A 12,673-nucleotide genomic window follows, 5' to 3' on the forward strand; every position below is an offset into this window, starting at 1 on the left:
TTACAAAAATGGATATACATTTTAGTGTTGTGGCCATTTGTACGTGTTATGAAACATCATTAGCTGGTACACGATCTTTTTATCTTGATATTTTGTAAACAGCTAACTACTTTTGTAAACCATGGGACTTTTTTAAAAACTGCTTATGGGTGTTTTTGTTTTACGTAATCACTCCTTTTAGAATATATATCACATTTAGAAAGAAGAAAAAAACAATTTATCGGGATTTCGGATCAAATATATTCATCGTATTCACGCTATCTCTTGTGTACTATCAACTTGGGTATTTTAATAACTGTGGGTATTTTGTTATAATTGTGAATTATGATTTTATGATAAGCTTAAAGATATGTTTGTTTACATATTGTGTGTCACTCAATAACAAATATAAACAAAGTAGTACTTTATGACATATAAGTTGAAATGTCATTTGCATTAATTGGTCATCTAAATTTAGATTCAGTGTGATAACCCATACAAAGTACTATAATTAAAACATTGAGCTAATTCATTATTTGTTATCAATGGTATTATATGGTTTAAACAGGGCATAGTATCTGTCCTATATATATCCTATATATCTACCAATGTTATTTAATACCCCTTACACACAATTCTTTTTTCAGTCAGAATCCATCTCTTATTTTAAATATTCATTTTAAAAGGTAAAGGTTCATTAGCTGGACACACAAATGGAACAACGGAAATATTTGCAACAAGGAAGTTAAATAATTAAATATAAAGAGTGGCATTATATCTGTCATACATATCTAGGTATTATAAAATGTTCGAAATGACAATAGAATACATGTAACAAATTACGCCCACTTAATGAACTAACTGAATACTTAGGTCATTATCCGACATTGTTTAACAGTTGTTTTTTTCATTAGAAAGAGTAAAAAGAATATCATTTTATCAGATAATTTGATATGCTTTTAACATAACAAAACAAAAAATAAATAACGATCGTATCCTATTTTAAGTCTTCTCTCATTGAGAATATAAAATATTTTTAAAGGGAATTACACGATATATTACTGGCAGCCAAAATTTCCCATTTATTTCAGTCATATAAATAATCATTCAGGCTAAGATATTTCATATGATTTATGATGATAATTTAATTTACATTATAAAAAAGTCTGCAATGTACTAGATATTAGCTAAATTTAAATGTGGTGTAGCTCCGATTAGACTCGATGCCGGGAGATATGAAACATACCTGAGAACTGAAGATTATATTCACTGCGTTTTATGTGTATCATTATTTGTCAATGTCGGATATACTTTGATAAGATTTCCTTAACCTTTTCCCTTATATAAGCGTGTTTCGACGGCTTTTTGTCCCCCCCCCCCCCTTTTGAGGCCTCAAACAGTGAAAAAAATGCACTATTTAGGCCCCAAACACTGTTTTTCCTTTGGGAAATGTTGTTAAAAAAGTGACCACTTTTTCGGCGCCGTCACCCATCCAAATGTTACCTCAGGGGGTTGCCAGAAGGAGGTTTGTGCCCCCTTCTGTTTGGGAGGTTTGAAGGGGGCGTCGTCCCCCTCATCGCCAAGAAAATTTTGGACATGTGACAGGCTGAAAATGGCCTCAGGTCGATCTTAGGGTAACTAGTAACCGACGCTAAAAAGCCTTTTACTTTATCTCAATTCATTGAGAAGTTGCAGCACTTCGAAATCAGTTTTGATGGGAAAAAAAACAATGCAAAATAGTGATTTTTGGCAATTTTGAGACGTCCCCCGTTACCATGGTAACATGAAGTTTACGATTGAGCATGCTGTTACAGAGGCTATGGTCTAGTCAACTTTTGTGCCAAGTTTCATCAGCATTGAAGCATTGTTCATAGTTTCATAGCAGTTTGAACTTGTTACAGGAGGCTTTTCAATGAAAAAGGCCATTTTTCGCAATATGCTCATGGGGTAAAAGGTTAAGAAATAAATAAATGACATTAAATGTTGAGAAACAGCTGCTATTCAGTTCTAGATTTTTTTTTTTCATTTTTTTTATTTAGTTAAAACTGAAGAACCTTGCCAGCTTATTATTTTCCAAAATCGATACGGGCATTGGAATCTAATTCAATTGTTATACTGTAAGTAAGCATAGAAAAGATAGATAACTCTTCAGTACATATTGGAAGTATTTGCAGTATGGGCTGAGGAGTTAATTCCACTTTCATTATGTTTAAGTCTCATAATTCTTATCAGAATGACCTTACAGACAATTTTCTGATTATATGTTTTACAATTTGTAATTGAAATGTATGGATGATACTTCTATATGAGTGATTTATATATAAATTATATAGACTATTTGATTACAACTGTAAAATTTTTATATGACTTATCTAATGATCCGATCTGATCTTAAGGAACATACTGATAGTCAGTGTAACCATCCGAACAAAAAGCATCATATTTCTTATAGGTATAATTGATTATGAGATTTACAAAATTAGAAAAACGCAGATGTACACAATGCAGCATGAAAAAAACGAACTGAGGTACTGAATTGAATATTTTGTTTCTTTAAGATAAGACAAATTAGATTTCTAGTTATCAATCAGAGTTTTATTATCCGATCCTTGTAAATCGTTTAGCACGATTGTATCTTTATGATTGTGGTATGTGGAAAGATATGTTGCCTACTTTTAAAATTTGTTTTTGAGAGCTATACAGGTTTCATAACTTCAGATCCCTTATAAACTTTTATTTTATTCTTTTCGTACAATTTTTAATTAGTTTAGGGCACACACATTTTTTTACTTGGAGGCCATGATGTCACGAAAGTATGACTATCAAGCAAAACTGTATGAAAAAGTAATGAATCTTGCTCTTTATGATCATCTTTAGATATGAGAGTTACGATTAACATGTCAAAGGAATCTTCACATATTCCGTCTATCCAGTCGCATAAGATACCCATTTGGGTAAAAACAGAAATGGGCCTAGAACTTTATCAGAGCACAAAGCGCTTAAGAGTGGCGAATCGTTTTTAAATTAAAACCACAAAAAATCATAATGAATGTTATAACATTCGTGTCATAGGACTTCTTCAATTTAAGATTTATTTTTACCACATACAAGGATAGCATTTAATAAACGCTTACTGCTTATGACAGCAGACATGTCATTGAAATATATTAAAAATAAATGAGGACTTAGAATGGACTCCTGGGAAGACCATAGTTAATGGGGGCAGTAGCAGAATGAGTACTAGCCTCATCCACCAGCTGCTGTGTATCTGGGAGATAAGACTTGAACCATGTAAAAAAGGTCGTTACCAGATGCTTGACATTTTGTGTGCAGTATGGTGTGATCAACTCTATCAAATGCCTTTCGTAGATCTAAAATTATATCATGCCTACAGTATTGTCTTTGTCCATTTCTAATCTAATATATTCTGTTCTAATACTAATCTTTCAATTCCTATTTATATTAAATCGTTAAATAAATTAGTGTTATTTTTAATTTGATGAGTTATTAGGCTTAATGCGTGTACCTTCTTTAAAAGACTACACGAAACAATAGCGTACCACTGAACCGTGATTAACCTTAGTTAAGCAGTTCAATATTCCAACATTCAATATTCTATTTTAAAGACTGCTAATATAAACGAGAATTAAAGATTAAATCACTGAAATAAAATCCATGTAGTTCATTGCTGTTTACTCTGAATAAATAAATCGGTATTTATCAAAAAAGGTTAAATTACTTTTATACGTTATGTAGCAGAAGGCTCTTATCAATTATCCACCCAAATTTGGAAATCAATGACACGGGTTTTTTTCCTCTGCAGTTCTGGCAAGACTCTGCTGGCCAACCAAACCTAAAATACAGCCCAAACATAACAATTTTTAAGTGGGTGGTTTGTGTACTAAAGTTGTGGAAATTAGGACAAGAAAATGGTTGGTCCGACAGAAAAATATCGGTTAAATTATCAAAATTGCTAGAAATTAAATAATGACTCTTAAACCTATGAATATAATAAAATTATAAATATTAACGCATCATTTTAAACAAGTTTATACCTTTATAACGAAGACAATACACAAAAAAACAGACAACAAATAATTAAGCTGCATTCGGTCGTCCCTAGAAACGTACCAGAAATAGTTTAAATTGCAATTAAAACGAATATCTTGAAGATATAGTGCGATCACTAAGAATGGATGATGAATATAAAAAACACATGGAATTAAACATTGTTAGTTAGCAAAACAGTAACTTATAACTTATAATCAATTGCAATAAGATTTATAATCTCCGGTAACATGCCAACGATCAAAACTACTATTTTGCCTCCACTTACACTAACTGATGAAATTTTGTTTTCGAGTCACTGTTAAACTGGTGCACATTTTTAAGCAGATTTTCCCTCATGGTTCTCTGAATTCATATCAGGTAAAGTCCAAACGAGTTATCATTTGTGTGTCTCAGGTATGTTATATTACTTACTTTTACTGAAATTTCATCACCTGCTTTCAGACTTGCAATAGTAGACACATAGCTACTGTATGAATTATAAAATTTGTTTCTTGAAATTTGATGAGGTTGAATGTTTGAAGTTATCTCAGTTTCTGCTGTATTTATATTGTATTTAAACAGAGCATGCTTGATAGGTTTCCTCAAGTCTTCAATATTTGGTTTTCCAGTTGAAAGATCACAGGGTTCAAAGAAATCAATTAGAGAATATAGAAAGTATGTTCCATCAACAGGTACAACAAGTCGACCGTTTCTATAGCGTACTCCGTTCCTTAAAAAACTGCTTGTGCTATGAGGATATTTATCGTACATCCATTCCCTAATAGGAGCCATTTCAGCAACTTTTATTTCTATAATATATATATTTTTATTTCAGTGAAATCATATTTTGTCCTTTTATCATTCATATAAAAATGTGGAAGTTATTTGATATTCGTAAATATTCTTAAACAAAGAAATTTTAGAAACAATAAAAGTCTTGTTTTTATCTATACATGAATTTGCATGCAAATAAAAGAATCAATCATCTTTTTTCTATAAATGGTGAATATGTCCAATAAAATAAATTTTAAAGATGCAAAAATATTTTGCATTTGAATTTCTCTACAGATTTTCACCTGTCATGTCATTGCATAGTCTATCATTTTATACCTGTTGTTGCGTCAGTTTGTTCTTTCCCTTTTAAACTGGCTGACGGCCTTGCTTCCCAGAAAGATTGATCTACAAGGCTCATCAAACGAGCTTTGTTGTCTTCTAGGTACTTCTGTTGCCGCTCTCTATCTTCTTGCATCACTTTAACGTATGCCTTTGCAATGTTCTATAAATTTTATAAATATAAAAATGTAATTTAAAGTATACCGATATAACATCGGGCAATTAATTAAGGTATGTTTATATACTTATTTATTTAAAACTCATGAAAAGGCCGTACATTTGAATAAATGATACATATTAAAGAAAACCTATCCCACTAAAACAAAGGACAAAGGAAAACAAACGGAAACAAAATTATTGTTCGCAATGTTTTCTTTTGATAATGTCTTTTTGTGCATAGGTAGATTTTTTTTATATAAAGTTTTTATATGTATATATATTAAAAAAAACAACTTACATTGTTTAAAAAATTACGTAAACGATAAAAAGTTGCTCCACATCGTATGTTTCCATTTGCATTTCGAAGGCGAATTTCATCGTTTTGAATAGTGGTCGGAATTAATAAAAGAACGGTCAAAACAACAGCAATGCATATAACAGTAACAAAAAATACTATAAATGAAATATATGTAAGTGTTTTAACCATTCTAATTTTTTCTCACTTTCTAATTAGAAAGGCATGAAACCTGGAAAAAGAAACAAATCCGATAATCTGCTGATTTATGTGTTGTCTTTGTAGATAGCACAATCAAATTTACAGAAAAACAAGCACTCAACTGTACAATTACATTTTATTATACCTCATGATCCTCTTAAGTATGTCATATTTTTATGTATGAATGTAATAAGCAATTAATTAAGAAAGCATTGACATGGTTATCCATAATTCATTTCATAAACATTATTTTTCAAAAGTGAGCAGAATAACTGATAGTCCTATCCGAAAAATATATATTTTCCTGTGAATTTCAACAATTCTATTTGAAATTTATAATAACTTAAACAATAAAAGTGAACTGAATTATAGTGAAATTACATAAAACACTTCCTTCTTGAATCGTTTGACCAAGTGTTTAACTGTTGATATAAATAGTAGGACACATATTTGGATATTTGATCCCCTGTAGATCTGATTTATATTTTGTTTGAGAAATAAATTAAATATTTCTATTACGTGAGAAAGGACACTATCCTCATAGGGTTAATATTACCTACGTAGTACTTTAAAATGAAATCATTTCTAAATACAGAATTGACATCACCGTACGCTGACCGAGTTTAAATTGTAGTATTATGTTTGGCAAGTGTTTTACTGCGTTCTAAAGAAGTGTATTATATTTATGATAAATGTATGGGGCCTAACTTTAACTAACATTTCGTAAGTTTTTCATAACTTTACGTTAACGTTTAATTTTACGTAAATTGTTTGTTTCACAAAACGCTCGTAAGTTTTTTTCTTAAATTCACTTTAAAGTATTTTGCAACTCATCTACGGAGGTTTTAAGAATTCTCCAATAAGGAGGCATTTCGGAAATAAACGGTCTTCTATCAGACAATTAAATTGTGACCGCAAAACAAAAGAGTGAAACATGAAAAGCTAAATTGGAATTTGTAGGGTCATCTACGGACACCCGGGAATTTCTCTTAAGTACATACTGTACCATCGGCGATTCATCAAACACTGGTTTCTCTCGATTTTAAATAATTATATTATGTTAAGAAAACCTTGTGAAAAAAAATCAGCATCATTGTAGTTCAAGGAAAACACAGTATTTAAAACAATATCTTAAATTTCTACGACGAAAGGATTGTCATAAAGATATCGTTAAAATATCAGTAAGTTGCTTACCGATTTTTTACTTCTATACTTCTATTTTTCTTTATTTTATCTTATTTATACAGTCGTTAATGGAAATGTATATCGTCTGGATACGGTGTCCTGTAATGGCCATTGCGGCACACACCGACTCGAAATAATGAAAAACACAAAATTACATTAGTGAAAAGTGAAATAACGATGTTGAAAAAACAATATTATTTCGTGATATCACCATTATACTTTTGACTTCTGTCTATCCTATTTTCGTTGTATCGTTATTTCGAATTTCCATCATCGTATTTTGACTTATCCTTCTCGTGGTTTCGATATTCCTACTTTTCACCATCGTATTTTCGACTTTTATCATCGTAGTTTCAACTTTTCATCATCGTATTTTCGTATTTTCACCATCGTACCTTCGACTTTTCATCATTGTACCACTGACTTTTCACCGTCGAGGTTTCGTTATGTCAACTTTTCAACATCGTGCTTTGACTTCCTTATAGTGGTTTCGACTTTTCCCCATAGTAGTCCGACAGTTCATCGTTGTGGTTTCTAATTAACACCATCGTAGATCGCTTTTCTTTCTGTCATGCGTTCAAAGAGAATTACATATATATAATAAAGAAATAACAATGCTGATGGCTATTAGCATACAGATGTGCGTTCTCATTTAGTAAGCATGCTTAAAAAGAAGGAGAAACAACGATGATGAAAAGTCGAAAGTACGATGGTAAAAAATCGTAATAACGAAACAACGGTAGGGAAATTTTAAAAGTACCATGATGAAATCAAGAAGAAATATCGTGTTTTCACATCGAAGTTTCTTATTGCAACTTTTTTTATCGTACTTTCGACTTTTTTTATCATCCGACCTTCGACTATCGTGATTTCGTTGTTTGGACTATTTACAATCGTTATTTCGTTGGTTTGAGTTATGTGTGTATCGCCATTGCCCTTACATACACTGTACCTACAGCCACCGGCCCTGGTGAAATTTGCTACCAAATATTAACATTTACCAATTTCAAATTTTCTTGTAAAAAAACTTACAGAATTTGCGTTTCTGGTAGTTGGAAAAAATCATTTCTTGAACATGAAAAAGCAGCACTATCGCAATTTCACTTCAAGCTGCGAATGTAAAAAAAACAAGAATAAAGATCAACAAGGCAAATGCAACGTTCATAGGACGCCCCCACCCCCCCCCCCCCGCCACACATACATTTGAAAGAATGGCAAGTAAACGTCTTATATAATATCTAGAATTAGTTTACAGAGATGTAAAATCTATGTCTCTGCTAGAACCTAAAGAAATAATTATCCAATTTCCATCAAGTTTGCATAAACATCTTGTTTGTCTAGAAATTTTCGTTGGAGAAGTTTTTCTACATGAACATCAGTTGGTATCAATGTATTCTTCGATTTTGAAAAGACATATGATTCGAAATTGAAACACATTTAGATATCTAAAGGATGCAAGATTAAATGGTAGACTTCCTCTTACTAAAAATGTATGTCAACAAACGGCTAACACTCTTGCATTTTTCAATCTTGTAAGAAATAAAAAGAGAAATGGTATGGATATTTGCCACTTAGATACTAACATAACGCAAGTTACAATGCTAACAGTATGGTTATCAAAATAAATTGATAATTATGATGATAATAAACAGTCTGCACTGCTCTAAGAAAATGAAAGGATAGGTGGATAAGTGTTGTGATTTTAGCATAATAACCATTAATGACTGATGTTATAAAAGATATTTTAATGGAACTCTTCTGAGGTTTCTGATATGACGGAACTAAACATATTTGCTCGATATCTATATACCATTTGATATCTGTAGCAATTACTTGTGTGCAAATGTTCAGATTATTGGCACACTCTGTTTTTTCCCACCACAGTTCTTATTTCAAATGTGAAAAATGACCAAAACTTGAAAAGCGTGTTCTATTTAATTACAAGTATATCATTTTATTACTCTAAGCATATATTCTGTTGAAAGTGCCCCAACTGATCTATGCAATAATTCAATCTTTTATATAAGTTTATCACTGCAAGAGCAATATGGGTGTCATGGTCGGACATGGCAAATTATCTGCACTCTAAGCTAATTATTAATCGGTATATATGTGCATAAAAGAGTTTCTATATATCTGTCAGTGTTGGGTGTATACTCCTCTGAGTACATAAGTGTTCTTTCGCTCTATCATCGTCTGGTATAACCTAAGAACGACTAAGATTGTCTGCAAGCATTTGTTTAATCACTTTATCTTGAAGTGAAGGGGTCTGTTTTCTGTTTGTTTGTGTGTTGTTTCTTTTTTGTTGATTTGTTTTTTATTTGCCCCCCCCCCCCCCAACATTTTGCTTACTATTTCGTAAGGGCGAAGACTTTCACTAGTTTCAAAAATGGCACCTCAAGAAGAGCTGTCTTCAAATTTCTATACTTAGTTAATTTAGTTCGATTGTGTTGGAAGCTATTTGCTTGTCAGCCACTCGTCTACGCCGCCACTTTGATTTAAAACGGGAACACAATTTTTAAAAAAACAAAAATAATAAAGAACGTACAGAGCACACGCCTGTTGTGCCTTTTTCTTGTTTTTTTTTGTTGTTGCTGGTGATTTTGTTTTGTTTATGTTTTTAGGGGGTGGGTATGGGGATTTTTTTTTATATTTTAGATTTTTTGATTTTTTTTTTTTTTGGGGGGGGGGAGGGTATTAGCATTGGCGAAGTACTTTAAAAGTTCGTGATACTGAAATTGACAACAAAGATCTGTAACGCACATGCGTTCAAACTTAGGTCTAGTGTTCTGACAAATTTATTTAGCTAAACCTTGGCAAGACTTTTTACAATGACGTTTAAATATTAGCTCATAGATAACAAGTTCAATAAAAGTTTATCAGTGCCAAAAAAAAAAAGTTTGTTATCATAAATCGTTCGATCATTATGTACTAACTACTTTGCAAAAATATTAAGCAACTCATATTCTGGTTCGTCAGGTTTATAATCATAACTCTTATGTCAACAGTTTTAACCTTTATATCATTTATCTTTATTCTTATCCGTCCTTTAATACCTGAATTAAACACACGTAATTTTCTGATCCGAGCATATTACCTGTTTCTATAAATACATGATATTTCGGTTAGGGAAAGTTACCAAAATGACTTGTTTTTATTTGCATGGTTATCTGAATTCATATCAGGTAAAGTCCAAAATAGTTATCTTTTGTGTATCGTACGTATGTTATATTACTGACTTTAACTGAAATCTCATCACCTGCTTTCAGACGTACAATAATAGATACATAGCTACTTTATGAATTATAAAAATTTTTGTTTGAAATATGATGAGGTTGAATGTTTGAAACTATCTCAGATTCTGCTGTATCTATATTGAATTTAAACCGAGCATGCTTGATAGGTTTCCTAAAGTCTTCAATAATTGGTTTTCAAGTTGAAATATCACAAGGTTCAAATAAAATATATCACAAGGTTCAAAAAATCGATTAATGAATATAGAAAGTATGTTCCATCCACTGGTACAACAAGCCGACCATTCCTATAGCGTACTCCGTTCCTTAAAAAACTGATGGTGCTACGAGGATCTTTATCGTACATCCATTCCGTAATATGTGCCATTTTAGCAACTTTCATGTCTATAATATACATTTTTATTTTAGTGAAATCGTTTTTTTTTTTTGTTGTTTTCTTTTTGCTGTTTTAATATTTATTTAAAATTGTGGAAGTTATTTGATATTCCTAAATGTACTTAAATAATGAAATTTTAGAAATCCTAAAAATCCTTACAAATTTCCAGTTTCATATCTATATTTGATACATGCATATTAAAGAATCAATGCTCCTTTTGCAACAAATGGTGACTATGTCCGATAAAATAAATTTTCAAGATGCTAAAATATTTTGCTTTTTAGTTTTTCTAGAGATTTTCACCTGTCATGTCATTGTATATCGTGTCATACCTGTTAATGTGTCAGGTTTTTTTTCTCTTTTAAACTGGCCTTGCTTCCCAGAAAGATTGATCTGAAACCCTCATCAAACGAACTTTGTTGTCATCTAAATACTTCTGTTGCTGGTCTCAATCTTCTTTTATCACTTTAACGTATGTCTTTGCAATGTTCTATATTTTAATAAGTATACCAATGTAATGTAGAGTATACCGGTATAATATCAGGCATTTAATTTGTAGACATCAAGCAGATATAACGTTTTACAGTATATTCAATGGGCATTCGGAAACGTTTATATGTTTATACATGTATACTTGTTTATTTTAAAAAAAGGAAGTAAATTGAATAAATGATACAGTCTAAGAAAAATATTTCTACTAAACAAAGACAAAATAAAACATTATTTTTCTCAGTTTTGTTATGTTTTGATTTGATAACATCTTTTTGTCCATAGATAGATCAATTTGTTCATTTAGAGACGTATATGTTTGCCTAAGGCAAAGTATTAAGCTTTATGTGAAAAGAATCAAATTACTTCGTCTAGATAATCACGTAAATGATAAAAGGTTGCTCCACATTGTATGTTCCCATTTGCAATTGGAAGGCAAATTTGATCGTTTTGAGTAGTGATCGAAATAAAACAAAGAACGGTCAAAACAGCAGCAATAGTTAAAACAGCCCAAATAAATAATATAATTGAAAGATATTCCAGCGTTTTATCCATTCTTATACTTTATAATGTGCAGTAAAAAATGATAAAAAGTTACAAAAAAGCACTAAACTTTACTATCACACGTATTATAAATAAAATAAAATGTCTATGAATCAATGTAATTCTTGTTAAATTAACACAATCACTGACGTGTTAATACATTAGTGATTTCATTAAACTGTTGACTAACATTAGCTTTCAAAACAGAAGAACTGTTTATCAATCGATAATGAGGTGCGTTGAAACCAGAAGAGATGTACATACCGATGCAAAATATTCAAAGTTAATGATAACGTTACTTTGGTGTTTTTGCGTTCTTTGTTAATGTTATATTGTTTCATGTACTTAGCCCCTGGGATTCACTTAGCCCAATGTTATCGACGTAGTTATTTAAATGCTTGGATAATTTCCAACAACCTATGTGGTTATTTGATTAGGCATAATAGGAACATTCAATAATGTCTAAACATAAAAATGTATAAATGCAATACCTTGGCCAATTTAAAATTTAAGTGTCATGTTTGACTATGTAAAAATAACTTCTATTATTATTGTATACAATCGTTATTGGAAACGGTCACCGACATACGGTGCCTCGTTTAAGCCATCGTGGCAAACACTCTAAACATTGAAAACACGAAATTACGTTGGTGAAAAGTCTTATTACCGAAATTACATTTTGGCCAAGGTACGAAAGTAAAAAAAGTAAAAGTCAAAAAAAAACCACGGTGGTGAAAACGCGATATTATTTCGTGATAACACCATCTTAATTTTGACTATTCACTATTGTAATTTTCGACTTTTCTTCATTGAATTTTCAATTTTTCATCATCAGTTTTTTTTCTTTAAATCTTAGTATTTAGTTAATTCTACAGTGAGTACAAAGTGGATTTCTGCCGCTCTTTTATTGTATGATATTACCTTAGAACGACTGAGATCATTTATGCAAGCATTTGTATAGACAGCCTATCTCAACGTGTAGTCTTTTATTATGAATGGGTGCTTATCAGGAGTAAGGAGTCTTTCATT

General features: G+C 31.2%; 1 protein-coding gene across 1 annotated transcript; it reads right to left on the reverse strand.

Annotated features, from left to right (window-relative positions):
• Positions 1 to 4,021: 4,021 nt before the first annotated feature.
• Positions 4,022 to 6,224, reverse strand: LOC132749399 (tumor necrosis factor ligand superfamily member 15-like). The gene is made up of 3 exons (XM_060739130.1): positions 5,600 to 6,224; positions 5,140 to 5,305; positions 4,022 to 4,838 (listed from the first exon to the last, which is right to left on the reverse strand). The coding sequence occupies exons 1-3, from the start codon at positions 5,786 to 5,788 to the stop codon at positions 4,399 to 4,401; spliced, it is 795 nt and encodes a 264-aa protein (XP_060595113.1). The 5' UTR covers positions 5,789 to 6,224; the 3' UTR covers positions 4,022 to 4,398.
• Between the last annotated feature and the right edge of the window lie 6,449 nt (positions 6,225 to 12,673).

This window comes from Ruditapes philippinarum, unplaced genomic scaffold (genome assembly GCF_026571515.1).
Source record: "Ruditapes philippinarum isolate M1 unplaced genomic scaffold, ASM2657151v2 ctg8055_1_1_1_1, whole genome shotgun sequence".
NCBI lineage: Eukaryota > Metazoa > Mollusca > Bivalvia > Venerida > Veneridae > Ruditapes > Ruditapes philippinarum.